The sequence below is a fragment of the Salarias fasciatus genome, chromosome 17 (genome assembly GCF_902148845.1).
Source record: "Salarias fasciatus chromosome 17, fSalaFa1.1, whole genome shotgun sequence".
Taxonomy (NCBI): Eukaryota; Metazoa; Chordata; class Actinopteri; order Blenniiformes; family Blenniidae; genus Salarias; species Salarias fasciatus.
This window is the reverse complement of record NC_043761.1, coordinates 5,706,740-5,734,409: the sequence shown is the minus strand read 5'-3', so window position 1 is coordinate 5,734,409 and position 27,670 is coordinate 5,706,740. Positions and strand designations below refer to the sequence as shown.

General features: G+C 48.1%; 1 protein-coding gene across 16 annotated transcripts in view; it reads left to right on the top strand.

The window, feature by feature from the left end:
* The first annotated feature begins 257 nt into the window (after nt 1–257).
* celf2 (cugbp, Elav-like family member 2) overlaps nt 258–27,670 on the top strand; it is a 196,112-nt gene continuing 168,699 nt past the window's right edge. For 15 of the 16 annotated variants that reach the window (XM_030112943.1, XM_030112963.1, XM_030112960.1 and 12 more), the window contains exon 1: nt 314–499. In XM_030112943.1, coding sequence (XP_029968803.1) covers nt 447–499 — 53 coding nt within the window. In that variant the 5' untranslated portion in view covers nt 314–446. Of the gene's footprint in view, nt 500–27,670 lie in introns of all 16 variants that reach the window. The other variant, XM_030112965.1, reaches the window with a different exon arrangement.

Below are 27,670 nucleotides of genomic sequence, written 5' to 3'. Positions count from 1 at the left end.
CGTGCGTAAAATGCGCGCGCGCGCGCGCGCTCCATCTTCTTATGTTGAAGGAAAGTCGGGAGGAAAACTGATGAAATGAGTTTTAAATTCGCTGCCCTGCTGTTCTTGTCTGCATTTCGAGCAGCGGCGGCGGCGGCGGCGGGCTGAATGTGAGAGGAAGCTTGGAGACGCGTCTGCAGCGCGCGCAGGCTTTGTACAGGAGGGGGCGGAGAGAGAGAGAGAGACAGGGAGAGAGAGAGAGAGAGAGAGAGAGAGAGAGAGAGAAGGGGGGAGAGAGAGAGAGCTGTGACAGCGCTCATCACCCACTGAACAACCAGGACGGGTTGCATCCGAGCAATCGCTGTCATTCGCAGACGGAGTTTACAGTCTTTGCGCCGCTTTTTCTTTCGATCTTTTTTTCCCGCCGCACCCCCTCCCTCTCCCGGTGCTGCCCGAGCCACTCGACCATGGTTTCTATAATTTCAGACCTGGACCCTCTGAAAAGCTGGAACGTGTTAAGGTAAGCGGCCGGCATTGTGAACAAGGAGGGTTGGAAATAACCGGAGAGTAAGTGGGGCGGGGGGGGGGGGGGGGGACCGAGGGCATGGCGGTGTCTTTCCGCACCTCTCTGCCGGGTGGAGGACAGGAGGGTGGGACGCGCGGCGCGGGCGGGAGGTCGCCGCCGCTCGCCCGCGGTGCGTAATTACGCGCGGGGTTTTTTTGGTGAGCCGCGGTGCGCGAGCGCTCACTTTGTGCGCGCTCCTCTTCCTCCTCCGTTCTCTCCTCTTCCTCCCGCGCACGCGAGCTGTCCGCGTACATCTCATTAACCTCCTCCTTTCTCTTCATCACCACCACCCCCCCCCACCCAAAAAAAAAAAAACAAACTTCGTCCATTTTCAGCCTGCAAGTAGGAATAACAGTCATTTATCACCTCCACCCCTCCACACCGCCCTCCCCTCAGCTCCCTCCTCCCACCAACACCCCCCACCCCCACCCCCCCAATCCAAAACTGATTTGGATTCCTCCAAATGTTATGAAGCTTGCAAGAAGAGAAAAAGTAAAAACCCTTCCAGGATTTTTTTTTTCTCGAAACATTTCCCTCATGGCTGATTGCCTGCTACTTTTTTTTTTTTTTCTTTCAGAAAACATTACGTTTCATCCCCAGAGCTGCAAAACATACACAACCTTTTTATTTTTTTTTCCCTTCTTCCTCCTTTTGGCAGAGGGACTCAGTCCTGACAATCACCTGATTCCCTCTCGAGGTCAAAGGTGAACGTTTTCCGGGCTCCTCTCCGTCATGAGCGAGCACTTTTCTTCCCCCCTTTCTCTCGCTCTCTTTTTGTTTTGTCAAACAGCGATTAGACTCCCAGGCCGGACGCGCGGCTCTATCCGGGACCTGCAAATCACTCTGAATAGATTCACTGTCATTAAGCATCTCTGCAGAAAAAGCCCATGAATTTAAAAGGCCTTGTCCCTGAATATTTCAGCCATTTGATAAATAAGTCATTATTCCCTAGACAGACTCGGCGGCGGCGGCGGCGGCGGGGACTATCGCAAATTCTATTTTAAAGAACGCGGAGAGCGAAGACAGAACCCTCAAGACCCCCCCCCGAATTATTCTTTTATCTGTCCCTCTCATCCCCCCGCTGCCCTCCATCCCGCCGCCGTCGTCCTCACGTCCAGAATAGAAAAAGCGGCGCAGCGATGTGGAGCAGGCGTGTTTCTGCGACGGACCGGGAGGAGGGGTGTGTGCCAAATGATGTCACATCCAAGCCGGCTGGAGATGACCACTCCAAACCAGGAAAATGGGGCAGGCGGCTGACCCGGTGCACACTCCGAAATAGCCGTCCTCCGTGGACACACACTCTCCTCTCGGTCTATTCGTCTAACAGGGACAGATCTCCCGCCCGCTGCAGAAATGTCACTTTTTGGCCCGATTTTCGCCTCGGATGACGGGCGTGTTGGTCCGCAGGCCGCAGTCGAACAGGTTAAAGGTCACGAAAGGTGTTTGTGGTTTTGTTTTTTGTTTTTTTTTTTTAAGTTCGGAGCAAAACATCGTCAAGGAAATGAAATCATTTCAGGTTTGTTCTTTCAGATTATCGGAGAGTGGACGTCTTTCAGATGTCCACTCTCCGAAGGCGGCGTATCTTACAGCCCAGAACAGACCGGCTCGGGGTCTCACACACACACACACACACACACACACTCACACACACTCCCAGAAACGACGCCACCTCCAACCAGCAGCAGTCCTCCGTGATAATGAAGCGCCTGGGTGCTGTTTTCTCTCTAATGAGGCTCACCTCCATCACACACACACACACACACACACACACACACACACACACACACTGAACACAGCAGGGACAAGGCAGCCTGGGATTTGTTTTTTGTTTTTTTATTTTGTTGCCTCTTGTTGTCAGTGAGGATCCCGATCGCCTCATTTCGCCGCTTGTCGCTTTGGAGACATAGCGACGTTTTTGCTTTATATGTATTTGTTGAAAAACGGTTAAATAAAGAGGCTGAAAGTTTGTCTCGGGTTTAAAAAAAAAAAAAAATCAGCCACAGCGTTAACACGGCTTCCTCCATGCAATCGCATTTCCACTTCATATGTGGAGTCGCATGTGACGAATGTTATCTGATCACCGGCAGGGCGTGTCAGCCCCTCTCCTGTCTCTGCTGTCGAATACACGGTGTACACACACACACACACTTATAGACACACACACACACACACACACACACACAGGAGTGGTGCATGCAGCAGGGTGCTGTGGATGGATGTTAGCAATCCGTCCGTGCCTCTTGCAGTGCACGTCACATATCTGAAGTGCAGTTCAGTTATTCCATAATGAGAAACAGCATGCATATTAATTCCATCTGATTACATCCTCACACACACACACACACACACACACACACACACACACACGCACAGATGAGGTGTGCTCTGTATTCAATTAAGGGAGGGGAGAGTGGAGAGCTCAGGTTTTGATTCTATTACCATGTGGGTGAATCGTGCTGGATGTGCAGAGAGATGAAGATCGGACTGTGTGTTCTCTCAGTCGGGGAAGAAAAAACCAACGTGCACAGCCGTTGGTTTTGTTGGGTAAACTCACGCTTTTTGGAATAACTCGCTGAAATATACGGACTTCCTGCAACGCTTCCGTCCCGTCCGAGTCAACTGCGTTCGGCCACTTTGCAAAACACGAGCTCGGCCGACGCTCGTCGTCTTCTCTGCATCGTGTCGCTAATTGTTGAAGTTGGTCGGGGTTTTCCAGCAGTCGTTTGTCGAAAATCCGTTTGCTGAATCGAGCCTACATTTCTGGGTATTTATCGGGATTTGATGTGTTTTATTAAATGTTAACGCTGATGGATGATGGGGGGGGGGGGGAAAGAGAAAAGCTGCTCCGTCCCTCCCCGAGTCCGCTCATCCGATCGCCTCGGTCCGTCCTGCAGCTCTCGTGCACTCCCAGCGAGGCGGCAGGGAAGAGGCAGAAAAGTGTGAGGAGGAAGGAGGAGGTGGACGCGTGCTGGTGGGGGTGCTTGACCTCTGACCCCGCGGTGTTGGTTTTAATTAATCCACTTAAAGGGTTTGTCGTTTGTCGGCCTGAATTATGTGTCGCCTTACATCCCGCCGGACGGAGGAGAGCGGCACAAATCCACCGGCCTAATTATTGAGACCGCTGTTTGAATCTTTAAATCCCCTCTGAGTGTGGGTGTGTGTGTGTGTGTGTGCGTGTGAGTGTGTGTGTGTGTGTGTGAGGATTGCACCGGTTTCAGTGAAAGGGTTAAAGAGGTGTTTTCAGGAACTTTCACCTTTAGATTTCTGCTTAAAAAATTGACAGATTTTCCGCGTTTACCTTTGAATTTCCTTCTTTTTCCACGTGAAAATGCTCCGGACAGCCGGTTCTGTCGATTCGCCGTCGTCGGGTTTTTAATCAGTGTTTCCGAAGAGGAGGAGAAATCCTTCCTCCTCCCTCTCTCGCTGTCCGTCTTGTTTACTGTTTCTTCACTCGGGTTCGACGCTCTGATTTGCTCCCTGAACGCTGGCTGAACCTGACGCACGCTGTCGGACGATGACGCGCGTCATGTGACGTCCCGATGAGCTATTTTCAAACCTTTTTTTTTCTTTTTTTTCTAACATATATAATCCGAGCCGCACACAGGGACCACGGTGGATTTTCTGTGTGTGAATTCAGACGGACGTGGCGGCCGGGCGATTTTAAAACAGATATTTCCAGGATGAACTTTACTCATCTTGACTTTTGAATTTCTCCTCATTTAACAAAACAACCCCACATTACACAGACATTTGAAAATAAGAATAAATATTAAGATATGATGAGTATTCGTAAAGAAAATGATCCAATAATGAGGATTTGCATATCAATGCTTAGTAAAAGAATCTGACAAACACACTGGGAAGTGTGGAAGAAGGAGCTCCGTAATCACGGTCATTTAAAGTGTTTTTTTAATGAAATCAGTTTATTTGTGGAGGATGTGAACGACTTGTTGCTCGAACGTCGGAAACGTAAAACTTTCCAAGAAAAAGCTTCTGAAATCTCCTCGAACTGCTGGAAATCGTCCCGTTTGAATCTATTCTGACGTGTTTTGAAGACCTCAGACCTTCGTTCTGCCCTCCTGGGTCCATTAAAAGGGCCCTGGGCCTCAGATTGGGTACCAGTGACTGTAGATTTCCTCTTTCATCCTTTGATTTGACTTTAATGTGTTTGGAGACTCGGGAGTGTTTTCCAGATAATCTGGTATTTGTTTAGAGCCGGACCTGAATTTTTTTCTGAATGTGAATTTGATTCAGAAAAAAAAAAAAAAACGTTTGTGACAAGTTTTGAATGAGAGCGATGATGGAGGGAAGGAGGGAGGGGGGGAGGGAGGGAGGGGAGGGGAGGGAGAGAGGGAGAGAGGGGAGGGCGGGCTCAGCATCCTCTCCCTCCTCCCTCCCCTCCGCTGTCAATCAAAGGCTTTGTGGCGGCGGCGAACAATACGGCGCTCGGCGTCTGAGTGACGGAGACGGAGGGGGCGGGAAGAGAGGGAGGGGAGGGGGGAGGAGGGGGGAGGAGGGAGGAGGAGGGAGGGGGGCCGAGCTCCTTTGAACTCCCTCCTGGAATCAGTCGGAGATAATTATATAGTCGAGGCGAGAGTGCGTCAAGAAAGACACAAAAGAGACGGAGGGAGGATGACGGAGAGGGACGAGAGGAGAGAGGAGGAGGAGGAGGGAAGGAGGTGAGAAGAGAATGGTCAAGGAGGAAGGATGAGGAGGGATGAGGAGGAAGGCGGAGGTGAAGACGAGGGGGGAACGAGAAGGCACCAGGATGAGGGACAAGCAGAGACGGAGGAGGAGACGCTGTGTCTGATTTCTTAAGACGACAGCAGTTTATTATTCAGGAAACGACACCAAGTTCCATTTTAATCACACACTTATCAATAAGACATGCGGGGTTACTAATTTACTCAATTATATATTTAAGAAGTAGCTATTAGCACATCAATATTCAGAGATACTGTAGACTAAACTCACATGACAGGCGCTCTTGTTCTTTTTGTCTGCCAAACAGCGTGAGCCTTTTAGGCATCATATGTAAGATTTGTACACGGAACAAGAATAAAAGAAACAAAACACGACGTTCCCAACATGGTGGAAATCCTGACGGCGGCGAGGAGACGGCTGATTCAGACTTCCACAACATGAGATGATTAATGATGACGACATGCAGCGGTTTGTTAATTTAATCCAATATTATCCGGGATTTGAACTTGATTTATGTTGAATTAAACCACAAAATAAAGAGGTAGAGATGCTTCGATGTTTCAGTGGATGAACTTGTTTTTTTCTGGTTTTTCTTCTGTTTCTGAAGGAAAAGTGTTTCAGCGAATCAGATGGTTTTAAAAGCAATGAAGCTTTTTAATCGTTTCTATCTCGTCCAGGCGGCTGTGCCGTTTACAAGCAACTCTGTTGTCAGACTGTTTACAGCCGTGTGTGTGTGTGTGTGTGTGTGCGCGCACATGTGCATGTGTGTGTGTGTGTGAGTGAGTGAGTGAACTCTCTGTTCCCGTCGTGTCGCCTGCATTTATCGCCTGATTCAACCTTCATCTTGTTTGATTTCCTCTGAATGTAAGATTACCTAGGACACACACACACACACACACACACACACACACTCACACACACACACACACACACACACTGCTGCTGTTGACGAAGCTGAAATAGAAAAAAAGCAGCTGCTGCTTTAAGAAACGACTTGTTTTAGTCAAAAATAACATTGTAGAGACAATGCTGTGTCTGTGTGTGTGTGTGTGTGTGTGTATGTGTGTGTGTGTGTGTGTGTGTGCGACCTGACAGTTGAACATTTTGTCTCTTCTAAAGCATTTTTTTCCCTTATTTTCAAAAAAGCTGAAAAGCGTTTTTCTTGTCTGCTTTAATCTGTCATTGCAACATGTACATTACTGTCTGCACACACACACACACACACACACACACACACACACACACACACAGCCGCGCCCGGCCCTTTAAGAAGCCGTCCTCCTCCTCGGTGACTGTCCTCAACAGATTCAGGATGTTCCGACTCCCGTCTCTCCTCCACACCTTCACTTTTCCTTCCACTTCATGATCGTCTGTCCTCCTTCCTCTCCTCTGAGGTGGATCTGCAGCTTTCTTCCTCTTCCTCCTCCTCTCTTTCTTCCCTCTACAAGCATGTAAAACCGGCGGGGGGGGGGGGGGTGAAATGAGAAAGAGAGGAAAAATGGACGGTCTGAATAAATAAACAGCTTAGCAGAGACGAGGAGTGGGGCTGAGGAAGAGGAGGAGCTGCAAGGGAGGGAAAAAAGAAGAAGAGGTGAGAGTCAGCGGAGGAAAGGAAAACATTGGCGCTCTGCCTGGCGAGAATACGGAGTCAGAAGAAAGAGGAGAGGAAATCATGTCTTTGTGTGTGGGACTGACGGATGCTTGAAGTCGAGCCAAAGTGTGGAGACAAAAAAATGGCAAAACTGGAAGCCAAATGCAGCGTGTTCTTTTCTTTTCTTTTTTTTTTTCTTCTTTTTTTTTTTTTAGCAGAGGTCGCAGCAGCAGGTCAGATTGAAGCCTGTGGAACATCAGAAGCTTCCCCAGAAGGAAATCGTCCGTTTCTCTTCGCCTCTGTTCGTCTCCCATTTGGAAGAATTAGTTGAAAAGTTGATTACGGGTGAGAGCAGACTCGGAATTTACCGCACATGAAGGCTGACATGAAAAAATGCGAGTTCTCAGATGCAAATTTTATTGTTTGACACGATAGAAAAGAACTTTTTCTCCAAGTTTGAGTCAGATGTAAAGGCCGGGATGTGAAACGAGGGTGAGAGATGGAGCTGGATGTTAACGAAAACAATATACTTCTCCAGATTCTTTAGAAACATGAGCGAATTCACAAGCTTTTGAGAGTTTTAATTCGATTTTCTTCTCACCTCAGCTGATCTTTCTGATAACTTTGTAATTTACTGTCCAGACTCTGTGCAGGGAGGAGGCATCATAATGTCTGAATGGCTGCTTTTTGTATAATTGTGGCCAAAAGTACCAAAAAACCCTGCACTTTTAACCAGTTTTGCCTGTATGTATATTAATGTGCACAACCAAGTGTGTTTGTGAACTGAAGAGACATAAATGTGGATTTTTTTCAGCATTAAGATGATTTATTGCTATATATAATCCAAGAATATCAAACACATGTAGGTTCACAAGCCACCCAAGAAACATGATTCAGGCTGAATATTTAACGCTTCCAAAAAAAAAAAAAAGTGAAGAAGGAAGAAAAAAAGGGTTGTTTTTTTTTCACAGCGATGATGCTCGAAGTAAATAGACATGCTGCAACTGTTTCCTCTCCATATTCAAGAGAGAATAAGACATAAAATGCACAAAATAAACGTATCTTCTCAAGCTGTTGCGAGCAGCTGGCAGGAAACATTAACTCCAGGAAAAAAGGAAAAAAAAAAAAAACTTCCCTATCACCTTCACTTTTCTTAATATTGTCAAACAATTACAAGCTCAAGCACAAATGGCTTTGCTGATTCGGCTTTGGGGAAAAATCGAGTGGTGATTGGAGTCTGCCCGGCCGGCGAGATCAATTCTTCTTAATTGCAAGTCGTGTTTTGAACTCGAAATCTGAAAATCTTCCACAGTAATTGAAATATGGTTTAAAGGCCGATGAATTGGGGACAGGGCACGGTTTGGAAAATCTCAGCACGGAGAGGAAAAACCCCCGAGGGGATGAAAAGGAAAGCTAATGAATTATGGGTGGCCTGTGCGGGGAGGGGGGGGGGGAGAGGTCGGCGCTCTCCTCCCGGGTTATGGAAGTGTCACGCTGCGAGTGTTGCCATGCAGATGGTGACCCCGGAGAGCTGCAGGAGGGGGAAACAGAGCGGATTTAAAAACACAGCCAGCGCCAGACAGAGCCCGAAAAGGAGGAAGCAAATGAGCGGCGAAATGGGGAATTGCTTTCTTTCATTTTGACTTTTTCTTTTTTTTTTTTTTAATATATCCAAACCGTCGGTGTAAAACAGAGTAAGAAGCGAATCTTGATTGACTGCAGAAGGTCGACAGGCGTCTTTAATCACAGCCGTGATCGCTGTCAAACAGGACTGCAGGTTTTCTTTTTCTTTTTCTTTTTTTTTTTTTAACATCACGAAGGCACGCCAGCTGCCGAATTTCGCCCTCAGATAACTAGTCTGTTATTAAATAATCATCAAATTGTGGCGGGGAGACAGGCAGCCCCTCGCTTTCCGAACAGGATCTGCATTTTAACCCAGATGCAAGAAGAAGAAGAAGAAGAAGAAGAAGGTGTGACGCCGCAAGCTGAGAGAAATCAAGCAAGGCAGGAAAGAGAAAGGAGGCTTAACACAAAGTCTCACATGCAGTGTAATTGATTAAATAGATCACACACACACACACACACACACACGCACGCACGTGTGGTGTTGAAAGGGGAACAGCGCTGCAGGGTGGAGACCATATAGCGGGAATTTTTGTATGATGTAATAAGCGAGGCCTGATTGGTTCCAGACTCGGAGCTGTTGTGTCAGAGGAAGAAAAACCCCCTTCACAAAAGCTTTAAATTCAGTTTGACTCCACTGAATCCGTTCAGCTGTCACGTTCGAATCAAATCGATTGTGTGGTTTTGATTTAGAGACAACCTTCCAGAGAGATGTGAAAACTCTGCTTCGCTTTGAACTCATGGGGTGCAGTTGTGTAGTGGTACGCACCGCAGCCTCACGTGGAGAATACCTGGGTTACCTTGCTGGACACAAATCGCATGTTTTCAAGTCCACTCAGCGGTGACGTGCCCGTCCTTGGCAGTCCAGTGAAACGCTTCTGACTGTAACTCAGCAGATGTTGACGTCTCCTAATAGCCCGATCTATTCCTGATAGCGACGACTGGGACCTTCGGGGACCCTCGTCAAAGGCTAATTCTGGAGAATCGGCGCTATTCCGATCGCTAACACGGTTTTTTCGACACGGTTCCAGAGCGGCTCCCTCGGGACGACCCCTAATTTAGATGGAGCGCTGAGCCGGGATGTGCATCAGCTGTTCGGCTCGGGCTTATTTATGAGCCGCGTGCCAACTGGCGAAGACTCGTCATGTGCATAAACTCGCCATCAGGCGTCGAGGACGGTTTGACTTCGCTGTAATACCTGATGTGACCCCGGTCGGCCTTCGGTGAGGAGTTTGCACGCAGTACTCCGGCACTGACGCTTTCTGAAACAGTCATGTTCCCGTGAGTCGGTGTGTCTCTTCGCCCTCACCCGCTGTTCGACAGCAGTAACAGGACCCTAAATGTGATTCTGTAGCGGAGTGTCTTTAGGTTCAAGGTTCAGCTTTTCCAGCTTGTTCTGAAAGAGGAACGTGGAATCTTTTCTTCACCGCCGCTTTCATCCGAGCCATTCAGACAGAACTGGGTAAATATAGGTCACGCCATCCATCAATTCATCTCATTTAAGCTGTGAAAGAGGGCAAAGGTATTTGGAAATGTACAGATTTTAGCTCCAAAGCTGAAGGGATTTCAAGTCAGTTCTGATCTTTTTTCTTTTTTCCACGGCGCGATCAACACATCGACTTTTACTTCTCCAACGCTGGAGATTTCACATTTTCAAAACTCACAATCACCAGAGGATGTTTCAAGGCTTAAAAGGAAGTGAAAAGATGTGGTATTACAACATTTTGTAATCTGACACATCTCTTTCTGGAGGTCTGTTCTGAACGGTCCGTGCACATGGCGTCGATATTGATGGAAGACGAGCGTCTCTTTACACTTGTTCCAGCTTAAAAAGGGAGATGAGAGCTGCTGCTTCGGTGTCTTCGGTTCATCGAGTTCATCCAGAGGTGGAGAGAACAATGGAGGCACCTCGGGTGCCGAGCATCAGGTTGTCTGGAGACTGGATAGAGATGTAAATGACCTGAAGGGCGGGGCGGCTGGTGTAGAGCGGGGTGGGATGGAAGTGGTGGGGGGGACGGCGCTGTTGGTGCAGCTGCAGGAGCAGTGTGCGTTTTATAGGAGTGGACCGTTGCTTAATGTTCTCCTCACAGTCAGATGAGTCAGGGACGTGCCCCAGAGCCATCCCGGTCATTACACTGCATCTCACACTGCGTGTGTGTGTGTGTGTGTGTGTGTGTGTGTGTGAGAGAGAGAGAGAGAAACAGGAAAAAAAAAATGCAACGGCAGCAGCGAGTCGATCCTCGGTATTGTCATTTCCAGGGACATTGCATTGACCTACATTCATTCACTGAAGACTTACAGTAATTATGCCAGCTGAATGCCCATTCTCTGCTCCGACCATAATTTAGTTTTCTCTGAAGTTGATATATAAATGCATATTTTCAATAAAGAAAGACATTCAGACAGTAGCTTTTATTCCGCAGGGGATGAAGAGGAAAAGGTGCAATGTCAAGGTTTTTTGTTTTTTTGTTTTTTTTTACTGAGCCTCAGACAATGGGAGCGGTTTCTTACTTTTTCGAGTTTGTCCGTCCATCTTTTATGCGACTTCGTCCAATCACAGATTTGTGCACCAACAGGGGATTTAAATTCACCAGTGTCCTACAAATGTGTGTGTTCGGACGAGGTGAGGCACAACGCGATCCAGCCAACTGCCTGAAGGACCATAATGCAACACTCCAGGAACATTCACCAGGCTAATGCTAATAGCTCACATTTCAAATGGCTAACCCAGTTTAGACTTAAGATCAGTGACGTGATTTCTCCAACATTTCTCCAAGGATATCAGAACTTTTAAAACTAAATTACGTTCCGTTACTGAAATCAACAGAGGATGACCTCTTACGGTGGAGACGCTTACCTATATCTCTTATGGGGAGGGTTGCCACCATTAAAATGATGACTTTACCTAAGGTTAACTATTTATTTTCAATGATACCAACCAAACCATCGTCTGGCTGGTTCAAATCACTGGACTCATACATATCTAAATTTCTCTGGAAAAATAAACCATCACGTATCAGTTTAAAGACGCTACAACAGACTAAAGACAGAGGTGGACTAGACTTGCCTAACTTCAGTAATTACTTTATAGCCAGCAAGCTGCAATATATCTCCAAATGGCTTAAACCGAACAATTTAGATGAGCCATGGCTGGATGTAGAGCAAGCATTATGTGAGGATCTAGTTATCTCTGACCTGCCATTCATCAGTCCCACCATCAAATCCCATCGGTGTTTTAAAAGTGTCAACATCAGCTCCTCTTTAATGGCTTGGTGGGACTTTCTAAAGCTAACCAAATCTTCTCTGATCCCGTGTAAACTCACACCCATCTGGAACAACCCGGACATCGTGCAAAACAAAAAGATGATCAACTTCACTCAGTGGAGAAATAAAGGAATCAGCCAGCTTGAACATATCATTGAAAATGGCAACTTTCTATCATTCAATACTCTCATCTCACAATATGGAATCAGCAGCACAGCATTTTTAGAATATCATCAACTTAAATCTATCATAGGCAAAAAGTATACCTTTAATCAATTGCAGGGACAGCTACCTCTCGGGGTCGAAGAATTCTTAAACCTCAGTTCCCCAAAGTTGCTATCAAAGATATATAAAATATTATCAAAGGTAGAAGACGAAATCTTCCTTCCGACCTTAAAATGGGAGGCTGACTTATCTAACAACTTTGACCAAAATGCGTGGTCACAAATATGTTTAAATACTTTCAAAATGACAAAGAATTCAAATATACAACTAATACAATTCAAAATTCTGCATAGAATTCATTACACAGGACGAAGGATGTTCCAGATGGGTCTATCACAATCTGATATTTGTTCACATTGCAAGGATAACATGACTGACAACTACCTCCATGCCTTGTGGTCCTGCACACCAGTGCAGAGGTTCTGGCTTCAGGTGTGTGAGGACCTGTCAACATGGTTCACATGCAATATCCCTGCAACTCCCACACTGTGCCTTTTAGGTGATCTGGGTGAAATTAACATGTCGATAAACTCTGTCTACATGGTTCTCACCATCTTGTGCATCGCAAAGAAAACTATCCTTGTAAATTGGAAATCCAGAAATAATCTGAGTAATGGGCAGTTTAAGAATCTTCTATTAGATCATATCAGCTTGGAGACGATGTCTGTCTGTTCAGAGGATCAATCAGCTGAATCTGGTTCCCTCTGGTCCCCTGTGATCAGCTCCATCACTTAATGTAAGGGGAAGATGAGGGCCTCTCCACTTTGAGGGTCGGTTGTTGGTGGGGGGGCCTGATGGCTGCAGGTGGTTGGCACTGTCTTGGGGTCGGGATCTGGGCAGCTTCGCTGGGGGCTGTCTTCGTGTTTGGTTTGGATTGGGGGTGGGGGGGCTGCCGGTTGTTGGGGCTGTCTGGCGGCGGTGGGGCGGGGGCCCCGGGGGGCCGGGGTCGGCGGGTGCCGGTTCATGTCCGGGCGGCCGGGGTGTCCTGGGGCGGGTGTGGCTGGGGGCCCTGGGCCCTGGTGCCTGGGGGCTCTCTCCTTCCGTGAGGGTGAGGGGGTCGACCTGGCTGGGGGGGCCGGTCGGCTCGGGCGTGCTGCCGCGGCCTGGGTCGGTGCACGCCCTGGTGTCTGGTTGCTGCCCCGGAATCCAGGGCATCGGGGTGGGTGGTTGTGGTGGTGGGGGACAGGGGGGTGGGGTGGATGGGTGGGGGGTGGCGGGGGAGGTGGGTGGGGGGTGGGGGACAGGGTGGGGTGGATGGGGGTGTAGATAGGGGGGTGGTGGGCTGTGGGGGTTAGGGGGTTGGGGAAGGTGCGTGTACGTGTATGTGTATATGTGTGTGGGTGTGTATGTGTGAGTATGTATATATGTTTTTGTATGTGTGGGTATTTATGTAGGTGTATGTGAGTGTGTGGGTGTGTATCTGGATATGTTTGTGTATGACTATGTATGTATGTGTGTGTGGGTATGTATCTGTGAGCGGGGTATGTATGTGTGTGAGGGTGTGTATCTGTAAGTATGTATGTATGTCTGTACGTGTGTGTATATGTGTGGGCGACTGGAGCTATGTATGAGAGAGTGCGGTGTCCTGTGGGGGGTGGCCCCGGTGGGCCTGGGGTCGGTGGGCCCTGGGTCTGGGTCCTTCTGCTGCCCCCTGTCTGTCCTCACCTTCACTCCTCCTGATGCATGATGGGTGTGTGCTTCTTGGGTCGGTGGTTCTCTGGCCATGGTCGCTGTCCGCCCTGGTCCTGGGGGGGGGGGGGTGGCGCTCCTGGCCCTGTCCTTCATCGGGGGGCTCCTGGGTGACGGGGGTGCTGCGGCATCCCCGGACCCCCCTCTCCCCCCGCTCTCATGCACACACACGTAGGGCTTTGGGAGGCGGGCTTATCAAGTTGGGTGTGGTGGAGGGGGCCATCTAAGTGGCCCCAATCACTGCACCCTTCAGTGGCTCGCCTCTCAGTCTTAATTGCACTTAGTCATCTAACACGACCAAATACATACAAACACACACATCGGGGGGTCTTGGCGCGCTGTGTCGGGGGTGGGGCTGTTCAGGTGGATGAGACTGCTCGTTTGGCCTCACTCGCGGCACGGTGTGGTTACTGACCCTCAAATTTTAATCGCAAACAACATATACTCCCATCAACACTCAAGAGACGGAGGGGGGGGAGGGAGGGCAATGGGGTCTTCTGCGCCCCCGTTTCCGGATTCCTTCTGGTGGGGGGTGGGGCGGGGGGGGCTGTTGTTTTCCCCACAGGCCGGGGGTTTGGAGCGGCTGTGGTTTGGGGGGCTGCTGGCTCAGGGGGGTGCATACCTGTCTGCGGCGGGGGGGGTGGGGGGGTGGGGGCGGCAGTTGTGGGTGGCGGGGGGTTCTGGATGTGGGGTTCGGTGTTCCCTTGCCTTCCGGGGGTGTCTCCCACAGGATGTGACAGTTGGATGACGCGGGAATGTGAGTGTGTTTGGGGTAGGATGGACTGTGTGTGTGTGTGTGTGTGTGTGTGTGTGTGCGTGTGTGCGTGTGTGCGTGTCTGTGTGTCTGTGTGTCTGTGTGTGTGTGTCTGTGTGTATGTGCGTGTGCGTGCGCGTGCTTGTTAGCGTGTGCGTGAGAGGGTGTGAGTGTGTTGGAATGTGAGTGTGTGTGTGTGTGCGTTTGGTTTAGGGATGAGTGGTTGTGTGTGTGCGTGTGTGCATGTGTGTGTGTCAGTATGAGTGAGTGGGTATGAGTGTTGGGTTGGGGCGGGGGGGAGTGAGGCGGGAGAGGACAGGGGGTGGGAGGGGTGGGCCGGGCGGGGGACGGGCGGGGGGGTGGGTTCCGGGTGGGGGTTGTGGGGTGGGGGGGGTTGGGGTGGGGGGGGGGGGGGGGTGGGGTGGGGGGGGGGGGGGGGTGATGCCCTGGATCTCGGGGTGCGTGGCCGGAGCGCTGGGGGGTGTACTGGCCCGGGGTGGGTAGCCGCCCGTGTGGGCTGGTTCTCCCGGGTGGGTCATAGCCCTTCGCCTGGGTGGGGGGTTGGCTCCTGGGCTCTTGGGCCTTGGGCTCTCGGCCCTGCCCGCCCCGGGCGTCCGGCGCCCGGGGTGGACCGGCTCCTGCCGGTCATGGCTCCGCGGGGCCCGGGCCCCGGGACTGCCGGGGTCCCCGGCCGGGGCTTTCCTCTGCCCCGTTTCTGGACTGGAGCGTGGGCGTCTGCCTGGGGGGGCGGCTTGGATCCGGGCTCTGTGATGTCCGCCGGCTGTCTGGGCTCTGAGGGCCTCTCTGGCCTGCTTCTGGCCTTCTCAGAGGTCAGAGGTCATATATGCATGATCACTATCACCATCACTGTCACCATCATATTCACATGATCACGTTGATCTTTAATCACTCTTTACATACTGGGTTACCTTGTCTTCTTGTGGTGGTTAGAATAATGGTGATCTGTAGCAGACCTCTCTTGATGCACGCCCCTAGTTTACTACTAGTTACGACTAGCTATATTCAAAAAAAAAAAAAAAAAAAAAAAAAAATACGGTTTGTGGTGTCCTTGCATTTCCCTCCTCCCCTACACCTCCTTTTATTTTTGTGGCCTGGTCTGTTCACTAATATGGTTTGGAAAAAAAGGGGGAAAAAAAAAAAAAAAAAAAAAAGTATGTATGGTTCTGTAATTTTCTGTGTTGGTTGTCGGCTCTGTTTTGGTGTTGTCTAGATTGGGGGTTTGGGATTGTTCTAGGTTGCGTGTGGTGCGTCGACAACACTGTTTTGTATTGTGACTTTGTACATAGGTTGTGTGCCCCCCCCCCCCCCCCCCCCCCCTTCCGTTCTCCCTCTCTTTATCTTTCTCTCTTTCTGTCCCTGCTCTCTGAGCGTTTCCGTCCCGGTCCTGTCCGGTAGCCATGCCGGATGCCAGCTTTAAATAAAGGCAGCAGCAGGAGGAGACTCAGTCTCATCCTGCTGCTAATATTAAAATCTGTTCGGATAGTAAAAGGCTACAATCATACAATATTGCACGCCCCAGCTACCGAACAGGACAAGGGAAAAAAAAAAAAAAAAAAAAAAAAAAAAAAAAAAAAAAAAAAAAGATCAGTGACGTGAAATCGTCGCGCCATTACCGAAAATTCCTACCTGAAAAAGAGATATATCTCCAGCATACAGTGTAAAATTCCTTTTTTTCCCAAACATATGATTGTAATCTGTCCAAGTCATCCTCCATAACCTTATAGCAAGGTTAATGCTGAGACTTAAGAAATGCTTTTAACTTCTTCGAGGAGTTTTCGTCGCTAAAATACAAAAGCATAAGTCTGCTGAGGTATTTCACCTCGCTGCTCAAAAATCCGACTGTGCGCAAAATATATCTGTTCTCCAAATGTGATTAACGCGGCTGCACCGTCACTCTCAGTAGGAGGTGCAAATCCTGCCCCTACGACCCTGAAAGCATTTCTGGCTTTAAATTCAGTCTTTAGCTCCTTTTCGTCCTGCTTTCCTGCCTCAGTCTTAAACAAAGCGTCGCGGATTCCTGGAGAAAGGCGTTTTTCTTTTTATCTCTCTCCTTCTACCCACTGTCGCGTTTTCTTTGTGTGTCGGACGGCGAGCGCCACAGCAACGTGTCTCAGCCACTTTGTTACTGAAATGGTTTATTTTTCCAACTGATACAAGCTGGTAGCAGCTTGTGTTGCTATTCACCAGATTCAAATCTAACCGGTACTGTTTTCATGCATCAGTTTTTTTGGTTTTTTTTTCCTCCTCCTCCACTGAGGAATCATCTAAAGAGCTCTGTTAGCTTCCCAGTATGCTAACGCTCCGTCCAGACCAGCGGTCAAATGACTGTTAATCGGAATATTAATTAAACGGGGGATGAAAGCAGATTTATGGCGGTAATGAAAGCGCGCTCGTGCCGTCGCCGTCGCTGTGGCCGCACACGGGGAGCTCCGCCGCGGCAGCATTATGACAACATTTCATCTCATCCCCTCGACGCCGCGCCGCGGAAGATGACGGTAATTTGGATGAGATGTTTTTCAAGGCCTTGGATTCTCTCCACTCGGCTCGGCTCGCCGGCAAGTCCCCCCAGTGCTCCGCCGCATTAAAGCGAGGCTGGAGCGCGAACGTATGGCCGGCTATTAAATGGCAATCACACACAGAAGAGCTCTTTTATGGACGAACACATTTCTGCTTAATAGCTCTCGGAGCAGAGTCGTCTAAATATGACATTTCCAATGAAAGCCCCGCGAACATCCGCGTCTATTAAAATCTTTTGCAGAAATCTTCCAGTTTGTCAGTTTTTAGGCGGCGAGGTCTGGATTGCGCCTTTCGGTAGGTGAGATGTGTGATCATGGCTTCATGAGCTGAATGGCGAGCGTCGGCGGCGTCTGGTTTTCTCTAATAGTGTCACGCACAGTTAATTCGCTGCTACATTCCCGCGGTCGATGTCGGAGCCGCTGGCGACTCCGGCTCAGCCCAGCGCCGCGTTCTGGGGGAAACCTCGCGCGGACCGTCAGGCCTAAGATTACTAGAACCTCTCGCCCCCAATGGATGCCTGACGATGGAGTTAATATCATCAGCGGGCCCCGGTGCCCACCCTGTGGGACTCCCGCTCCACCCCGGCCCATTAATTTGAAGTGCTACTCATATCCTCACCCCCATTTCTTACTTTCCATCTCTCGGCGCTCCCCCCGCCCTCCCTTCCATCATCACCTCGGTGCGCCCAGCCCAATCTCGCCGCTCTCCCGGCTCATTTTGAGCTGTAATTGGACAGGCGTCCCGGGGGACGTTCGTCAGCACGCCCCGGCGCCTCCAGTCCCATCTCCAGAGGAGAAACGCACCCGGCCATGGTCGATAAGCAGCGCGGCCCGACAGTCGGTCCCGACATTCCCTCCTCTGCTAAACTTTCAATGGGCACAATGACGGGGCCTGGCTTCAAAACGCGTCCTCCAAGAGTTAGAGACCGCGTCAGCGGCCTGCCTTCAAACAAACGCCCCGGCAAAACAGACGCCGCGATAATCTGCCTCTGATCGACTCCTTCAAATTATTCAGTCCGGGTTGAAGACATCGTCTGAACTTCTCCCTCTTGTGCTTAATGAGATCTGATTTCACCTTTTGTTTCTTGGGGAAGTCATGACTCATTTCATAATGGGCCTGAACCACAGGGGAGATGTCATGGTCTGCAGCGCCTTTCTCTGGGAAAATAAAGACTTGTCTCAAATGTTTTTTCTTGAGAAAACCGTATCGTTTTAATCTCTGTAATGATGGAAAGTGGAAACACTTTGTCTTTTATTTTAGACAAAAATGATGCATTGGGGATTTCGCACAGATCATATCCTCCCCCCGTTCTGCCTCGCTGTGGTTCGGTCCATTTCCCTGCATGTGGATCAGTGAAATAGTGTCAGAGTGGAGGGAAAATCTTTATCTTTCAGCAGCTGCTTTAGGAACACTTGGAGAATGAAACATGAAACAATTACTGGTATTGTACGAACAGATTTGTGAAACAGGAATTGTTCTTATTGTCCTTCTACTCGCGCATGTGCGGGAGAACTCTTCACTGCAGCTGCGGTGCATGTGTGCAGTAGCATGTTTGAAAAGGTCCACCTTGACAGTTGCTTCTGAAGAGTTGTGTTCTCAGTAAATTGAATTTAATCGATCACGTCTTTGAATCGGTTGCAGGCAGAATCCATTCCTCTCTTACTGGTAAATAAAGTTAGCTGCTCTGAAGTGAAGAAACGTGTTTGTCCAGAAGACATAAAGGAATCATTGTGCTCGTTTCGAGCGCAGTGACTATTAAATCTTTGTAGTTTCCGGACGCAGATGAAACGATTTGTCAGGATTTATTTTCTCTTGTCAGAAGAAAGTTTTCTGGAATTTGTTTCCTTCAAAAGCAAAGTTTCTTGGCAGAGGTGACCTGATGCAGATAATTATCTTCCTGTTGGCTCAGGACTGTTAGGAACTGCTTTAGAATAACTTTCTGCATCTTAAGTCCGATTAAAACAGAATCCTTCTGTTTCTGTGAAAAGACGGTTTTAAGTTGCGGAGGTGTTTCTTTCTTCTTCCGGGATTCAATTACAGATAAAAACACCATGATGAGGAAATTGTTGTGCTGGTTTTTTTGTTTTTTTTTTTTAATTGTACATAATGTAATCGGAGTAAAGCTAATCAACTTTTGCCTAATTAGGATATGTAATCCTTGTCACTTGCGTGAGAGAAAAATGTTTGTAAAGAGGGAGGAAAAAAAAAAGATAAAGCAAGTTGTGCTTAAGAAAGATAAACAGCCGCCAAAGGCAGTTTTCACCACAGCCAGAAACCCAAAATCTTAATTCATTATTTCCCTCATTTGATCTGTAAAACACAATTTTCTGTCACATCCGGTGAGATTCTTCCACTTTCACAGCAACTAAATATATGTTGTGAAAAATCATGCTCCTCCGACTCGACTCCAGTCTCCTTTCTTGATTCATTTTTCAAAGAAATACTTCAGCCTGAGCCAGGGGTGTCAAACATAAAGCCCGTGGGCAAAAATTGGGTCGCAGTCCAGCTTAAATGATTTCATGAAGTAATTCAATTACTGTCAGTTTTCTTCAAGAAGTAAGTTGTACTTGACATTAATTTATTTGCTCGATATTGCGTGTTTTTGCCACTGCAACTCAAAACTCTGTGTGCATCTGTGTTCGGTTTCTTTACGTAAACAGCCAACGGCGCCACCTCACGGCCCGGCATGGGAACTGCATCACTTTCAGCGTTCTCAGCCTCATTTTGACTTGAAACGTTGCATAAAGGGGCGACATGACAAAATGAGTCAGTGAGTAGCATTAGGGATCAATTTATATCGATTCTGTTGAAAATATGTTGCATTAAATATCATTGGTTTATCCCTCACTGCAGTCAAATGCTAAAAAGTTGTAGTTGTCAAATTCCTCGCTGAAAATGTCCCGTCGGATGCGGTTGTATGTGGCCTCTGGTCCAGATAGATCTACAGATGGATCACAGACGCAGAGTTTAAAACAGACGATCTCCTTTAAAGTGTGTGAACGATGTGCTGCAGGAACGAAAGCGCCTCTCTTCATTTCCACTGCGTCGTTCTCCGAGCTGCTTTCTCCACACCCCGACACACACGTTTATACTTCTGACGCTGGTGTGTGTGTGTGTGTGTTTGTGAATCTCTCCCCACGCCAGCCTTCCCTCCAGCAGCATTTGTGGCGGTAATCTGTCATATGAGCCCGTCTCATCGACGGCACGGGGAACGTTTTGGAGCTGCAAACACAGCTTCGCAGCTCCTCACTTATTGCCCACAGCTCAATCCCGACCATCTCCAGTCTCTCTCCTTATCTCCTCTCCTTTATTGCCGAAGCTTGACGGGCACTTGACAGTCGAGAAAAATGTCCCAAATTGGGCCTCGTTGCGCTCGAGCGTCGGCACATATACCTGCAGCTCCCCCCAGAGGCCGGCCCGCTCAGGGTTGAAGAGAGAGAAGAAAAAAAATAACGCTTCGGCGAGTTGCGATTTGTGAATCTGTTTCCTGTCGGTGAAAGTTCTCCTCTTTTGTCTCCGGCCGTCTGCCGGCGTTGTGGGAGCTCTCAGACAGTCTGAAAACATCCAGTTTTTATATAATCACCCTCACTGCTGACCTGTCCTCTCACCAGCTCTGCAACAATTACAGCTGAATCCCTGATGTGTGTGTGTGACTGTGTGTGTGTGTGTGTGTGTGTGTGTTTGCTTGTTGCCAAGTGGAGAGGAAGCAGTGAAAGCATGCGCCGGAGCTGTATTGGCTTTCGCACGGCAGTGGATGAAAGCGGCGGCCCCGTTAATAATTGAAAGAGTACTTAACGACAGGAGCGCTGCCCTCGCAAGACGGCTTTTAATAACCGGGAAGGTTTCATTTTTCTACTTCTCCTCTTTTTCATCTGTGGCTCCTTCCTCCCTCCTGCCCACACCTCCTCTTCTTCTGCTTTAGAGGCTTTCTCGGCTCTATTCAGCCGCTGAAGGAAAGCGTCTGTCTGCCTCTTTAAAAATGAGGTGTACGTGCCCGTGTGTGAGTATTTAAAGCGGCCGTGCTGGAATGGATAGCATACCATGCCTATTGACAGGGAAGTCTATTTATTACATCCTCCGCATTATCCCTCCGTCCCCGCTGTCTCGTTGAGAGATATGTATTTGTTTATGGGAGCGCTCCGTCTCCGCTCTTAATGCGCTCACCGCTCGCCCTCATTAATTCGCTTGATGGTCTTTGATTTGCCGGGCATCGCTAAGTCGCATTAAGAAATGTATTTTCCCCAGCTCTTACTTAACGACGCTTCCAGAACCCGCCGCAATTAAATGCACATTTGAATGCTCGAGGTTTCCCCCGGAAAAAAAAAAAATAAATAAAATAAAATAAATTCATGAGCGGAGACGGGCGCTTGATTAGCACCCCACAGAAAATCAAGCAGCCGGGGAAAAGCTTGTTTTTTTTTTCTTTTCTTTTTTTTTTAATTTTTGGGTGAATGTCACCTTCTTCACTGCACTTTCTCTCTGGGAGCACAGCACTCATCCTAGCCGAAAGAAGCTAATGAAGCAACACAATAGGTGGTTCTGAAGATTATTTCCAGCCGTCCTTGAGAACGTTCACGTACGAACGGGCGAGGGATTCTGAAGGAAGGCGCTCTCGACTGGCCGTGTGCAACATGGGCGCCAAACATAAGGCCCATGAAACCTTCTGGTGCAAAATGAGGTGAAGCATCAATAAAACTGTTGAATTCTGTGTTTTTGCAAACTCCCCCTGACTTTGAGGCTAGTGCTAGTTTGCTAGCCTTCATGCCAACATAGCAATGCCTCAGCCTGAGTGTTAGCATTTTGTTAGTATTAGTAGTATCTGTCCAAGCGTTAAAGCGCACCGGAGGTCGTTTGGAAATGAAGAACCGGTCCTTCATGGAATTAACAGAACCGAACACCGATGTTTGCTTCATTCAGTGCTGTAGATGCGAACTTACTGTTAACAAACGATATCAGGGTTGTACTGTTTGTGAAGCAAACTTCAATAGGAACCGTTTCTGTTTGTCCATCTTCTTTTTGTTGCATTTATCCCCATTAACCCTTAAACTTTTTGATGGCTCAATTCTGCCGGTGGCAGAGAATATTTTTATCTTATGCTAACCCATTTGTTCTTATTGGGGATCTATCCCACAGTGATAAACGCCACTGAGGCCTTGTTTACTCGACATTTCATGCATCTCTCATTTTTATAAAATTTTAATTGTAGCTCAGAGGAATGAGATTTTTTTTATTTTTTCTTTGTGAATTTCAAAGTGTGGTTTTGGTTGTTTTCTCACAATTTTTCCACATATCAGCCCAAAATCTTTAACAAGCAACGAAAGTGAAGCAGTAGTTATTCACCAAGTGGTGTAACTGTCATCGTCGCAGTGTCTTTAGGTCCGTTGTGATGTCTTCCTTTGTGTTGGGACGACAGCGGAGTGACATCCAGTAGTCAGAGCGGCACTATTAAAACTCCCACTGTATGCATAAAAAAACGATCTCCTGAGTCAGTGACTCAATGCATACGTCGAGATTGTTAACACACTCCATTTCCATTCAAGCCATCTCTCGTGATGGCATTTTTTTCTTCCTCCATTTGTGCTCACTCATCTCATTTGCATGTATCCATACCTCTTGAGCTCTGCAGCTGAATGGGCCTAATTGAATAGTTGATCACATATTAATCCAATTAGTCTGGTTCAGTCGTGGTCATTGTGCGCGGAATTCATTTCTTCTGTCTTGTTATTGTGTTCTCTCAGGCCAGCGGCTGCCGCCGGCCCCCAGACGCTCTGCCATTGCTGATCTGACTGGGGGCTCCTCTCTTTGTCTTCGGATCAGACTTCAGCACTCTGCTCCGATCACAGACAGACGGCACCGAGAGGGAAGGGTGAAAACAAGGGATCAGGAGGGGGAATGTGAGAAAAATATCAAGGAGGAGAAAGAAGAAAGAAAGAAGCAGGAAAAGATAGGACTATTACTGTCGAGGGTGATCGTCACCATATCGGAGTTTTCCAGTGAAAAGGCAACAAGTGGAGCCTAATGGGAAATATGCAGATGTATGCAAATGTGCGCTGGATGGGTCGCCCAGAGGCCCATCGGGAGATTAAAGCTCTTTGGGATGAAGAGGGCCGTGGAGGAGACTGGCACTCCGAGCTCAGTGCAGCCGTATCAAACAAAGGAAGCCAGACCTGGACCAATTTTAGACCCTGTTGTGAAGCTCGTTGCCATTAGTCTCTCCAATAGAGTCACGTCGATGGCCGGAATCAACAGTTCTCTGTCGAGCCATACTGCTGTAGCCAGTGAAGTGATCCATGATGGACTTCTTTAATTCCATATTGTCTTCGAAGGTAGACGCCCGGCACCGTCGTTGTTTTATTTGTTTTGTTTTTTTTTCCCAGTTTTGGGATGTGGTTTCTCCACACATGCACCCCCACCCCCGCCCGCCCCCCCACCCCTTCAGGGCCTTCTCCGTGGATTTGATGGATGAGTTCCCAGGGCCGCTATTTCACACTCGTTCGCAGGTTGATCGGCTCAAAGTGACTCCGGCAGGAAGAGAATGAGACGGGGAGGAGAGGCAGAGGCAGTTAAGACTTTACCCTCCAGCTCTCCGCCATTCACGCTCCACTTCCACGTTTGATCCGCGGCAGTCTCTCAACCTGAGACTGCAGCTGTTTGAATGGAGGTGTTGCCGAGAGAGTTACAGATGTTGGACAAGCCGAGCAATGAGAGGGAATGATCACAGGGTATTTCAGGAATTCAGGGTTACCTCTGTGACCCGCCGTGTTCTGGAAACACCGACGCACGGGAAATCATCGAGGATCGACTTGAGAAAATCCGAGCGTTGCCTCAGAAGAAATAACTGGATGTTCAATGAAAAGTCAAATGTTCAAGTGTTTGTACATAATAGGCCAACTGCAATGAAAAATCTCAGTGATGAATATTCAGTGACTGAGCTTCGCATTCCGGCGTGTTGCAGGCAAAAGCCAAAGGTTTTTCCTTTACAGAGACCAAATCAAACATTCATAATTGTAAATCTGGTTTCTTAGTCCACTTCAGACCCGTTGACGAGCTTATGGCTTCGTGGTTCTGAGCGTTTATCAGCTGCGCTCCTCTGCTTAACGTCAGGCTGTGGTTCCAGGTTTCCATCTCGCCAGTCCGGTCTGTGCAGAGTCGGGTTTCGGGGAGCGAGAGCAAAATCCCGAATGACATGGAGTGAGCCTACCTTCACACGGGAAACATGCAAACTCCACTGACAATCAACAGATTTCATTGATACAGTGCTTTTCTATCAGCGGGAGTCGCTTGGAGTTCGTCGTTTTGCCGTGGTTGCCAAACCATTGGTGTAAAGAAAATGGATGTTTTTGTTGAATGGTGTGTGTTTGTCAATGTGTGAATGTGGCTAACATTGTCCAGTGCTGGATCAGTGAACTCCACTGTAACGCCACGTCAGTCAGACGATCTCAGAGGATTACTGTTTGTTTTTTAATGGAACCACGAGGAAGTCAAGCCTGAGTATATCTGCTGTAAAGTCAGCAGTTCTGACTGTAAATGTCTTTAGTCGGTGCCTTTTTGTTCGATTTGCCACCCAACAGTTGAATTGAGAACAGAAAACCGTCTCACACCATTGACCTCTTGATTCCTCTTGTCGACTGCCACTTTCAGATCCGACGTTCTAACTGGAGAACCGCGTGCGCCGGCGCTATACGTGGCCCCTCTCGTCTTAGACAGGGCCCTCTGTAGCAGGTGTGGAGGCTCAAATGTTCACGTCCGTCCCGTTGTGTTTGGCAGCGTCGTAAATCTGCAGTTTACTGTTAAACATACCATCCCTGTGCTAAGAGCGCCTATAAATCAGCACTCTGGGCGTTTTGCAACGTTACTCTCCCCTGCCTCGTGTGAGACTCTCACGTGCTCCTTTTGCATTCTTTTACAGTGATTATTTTATATAACCGGACAGTGTTTTGGTCCTGGGAGCTTAATCAAGGGTGTTTTCAAGACAGGGAGAAAGACCATGAAGTGCCGGGGTTATCACGGGTCAATTGCAGCTCTGCGAGTCTCTTTCTCTTGAACCCTATTAGAGCGGTGCAGGGACGACGGTCTGTTTAATCCCGGTTTCATGTTGGTTGTTAGCCAGCCAGTGTTAACTTAATACATTCATACTGAGAAAGCTGCGCGGACCTGTGTGCGTCGGACTCCCCGCTGTTTAAATCTCGAACAGACACACGGAGACAGACAGCACAGCTGGATTTAAGCGCCCGCATGAATTCCCTTTATGTCCCGCCACAGATTACCTTCCCTCTCCAAACTTTTTTTTTTTTTTCTTTCACCTCGTCATTTGCTGGGACTTTATGGAGATGCTCCTCAGAAAAGGACTCTGCTGGAACCGTTCTCGACAGTTGGGATGACCTTGACTTCTCTTCTCACTCCGCTCGTTCAGTCGCGGCTGTCCGAGTCCGTCTTTTCGTCGTCGTCGTCGTCGTCACGCGCAGCCGGCCGCATCGGGCCGAAGTGAAACAAGATGTGGTCGGCCTCGTGTGATTCTCATGTATCAGCAGACTTTCGCCTTGTATATCTTACGTAACCAACAAATTCCTCTCACGATGACAACACGGTGCTGGATTTCTTTTTTTTCCCCCTCTCTTTTCCTGCATGTTGTCGTAAAGTGGGAGTGTTTCTGGTACGTCTCCACTGTATCCATGGAGAGAAACAGCAAACGGCCGGGTTCAGGCGCGGAGCCAGGCTCTGATTGAGGCTATTACTTCATAACTAGGCTCCGCTGTTTTCTAGGAAAACTCCAAGCATGACATATACCAATAAAGAAATCTTTACAAGAGCTAATGGCATGTGTGTGTGCGTGTGTGTGCGGTAGGAGAGGTGCTTCACTTGGAGTGTGTGTTTCTGCGCGTGTGTGTTTGAGATAAAGGCTGGCGTCCCCTGGGCTTCGGGCTGGACGTGGCCTTGCAGCGCTGCTTTCTTTAATGGTATTCCTCCGCACATCTATTCTCCGTCACATCCGTGTTTCCTTTCATCCCTGCGTTTGTCCCTTTCTTCGTACTCTCTGGTCCGCCTGCTTTCAGCCGCTGGACTTTCATGGGCCATGTGACCAGCGGTAATCAATCCAGGAGTCCCGGGCGGCCGTGGTTTGGAGGGGGATTATAATTCTATAATGACTGCAATAAGATTTTTCAACCCGGCTAAGCATTCGCTGTGCTCTACCTGCAGGAACAACAGCTGTCTTTCATTACAAATATCCATCCAGGACTCAAAATTTTAATTTTATTGCATGAATAGAGGGCCTAATTTCTGTAAAAATGCACTCACTACACGGAGAAAAAGAATAATTTTACAGTTGCTTGAGGCCAAAAAGGGTTTTCATGAATTAAAAAAAGTCAAGGGAACTCCATTTGTCAAATAAATGACATGGCGACATTTACAGCCAAGAAGGTGAAAATGAGTGTCCGCTGTAGCTTCTCCGGAAATGTCACTTAATGTTCAGGGTTCTTTTTTTATTTTTTTTTTTTCAGCTTTTACAGTGACAAAAAGCAGAGAACAAGAGATTTCCATGGGATTGCAGAGCGAACGTTTGCTCGTCCCTCGCCTTTAATATATTAACTAAAGAGTCCTGTATGTTTACTTCACCAGGACTAATCAAACCCGCGGGATCCGTGCTGTTTTTCTGGAATAAAATCAACACGCAGCTCAGCGAATCCCAGCTGTAAAAACGTAACTAAGTACATTACTCTTGTGCTGAGCTGAAGTGCCGTTTTGCAGTACTTGAGCTTTACTTAAGCGTGCTGCTCGGGCAGAACTTCACCTCTACTGACTCTCCTTCATTTATTTGACAGCTGGAGTTGATAGTTCATGAAACATCAGATAATTTTTTTTTTCTTTTCAGCAGCTTAAGCTACTCATTTGTTTGTAAAGTGATAAAAAAAAATCAGCTCCACATGTCCAGGCTCCAACATTTCTTTTTTGCTTTTCAGGTGAAGTCCATGTCTTTTCAGACATTTGCAGTTTCTGATGATTCAGATAATGAACGAATGTTTAAGATGTAGTTTTTAAAGCTCAAATCCCAATTGGCTTTTCAGGTTTGTGTTAGTTTAGGTTTGAATGCTCCGTCAGGGTGATTTTGTTAGCAAAGCAACTGATACGACTGATTACGATTCATGTTAAACCTCCTTTATCATGTTTAGCTTGTAGCATCGCTGGTGTGTGAGCCCTGAAATCTTTTAGCAAGTACCAGAACCAGTATTTGTTATCGGTGCATCCCAGCTTCAATGCACAGATGCAGTCATCTTGCATTAAATTTTCTCCATAATTCCTGCTTTGTAAAGGTGGGAAATGTCACGAACACCAGCGTAGATGTCTTCTATATGAGGGTCAATGGCATACTGAATAAGATCAGATGTGAATCAGTCACTTCAATGAGCTCTTTGCGCCGGCATTAATTTTTCTTGGTGGCTCACCTTGGACAGGGATGGAAGTTGAAGGCCGCTGCCTTCACGTCTTATTATTTCGAGTGTTTATGTAGAGAGGTCTTTCTGTTTGCCATCGCAGTACTCGAGTGTCAGCTTGTGTCAACAATCCATTAAGAGGCTGGTGTTTGTCGAAAGGTTTCGCAACACCTGCAGGTAAAAGGGAAGAGTGATCTTATTCCAGACTCTGGTGGTCTCTGCTGGCCTGACCCTGATTTACCCTGGTCTGTGTTGCTCCTTGTTGCTCTCCGCACATCTGTGATGTTTTGATACTGGTTTGGTCCTGG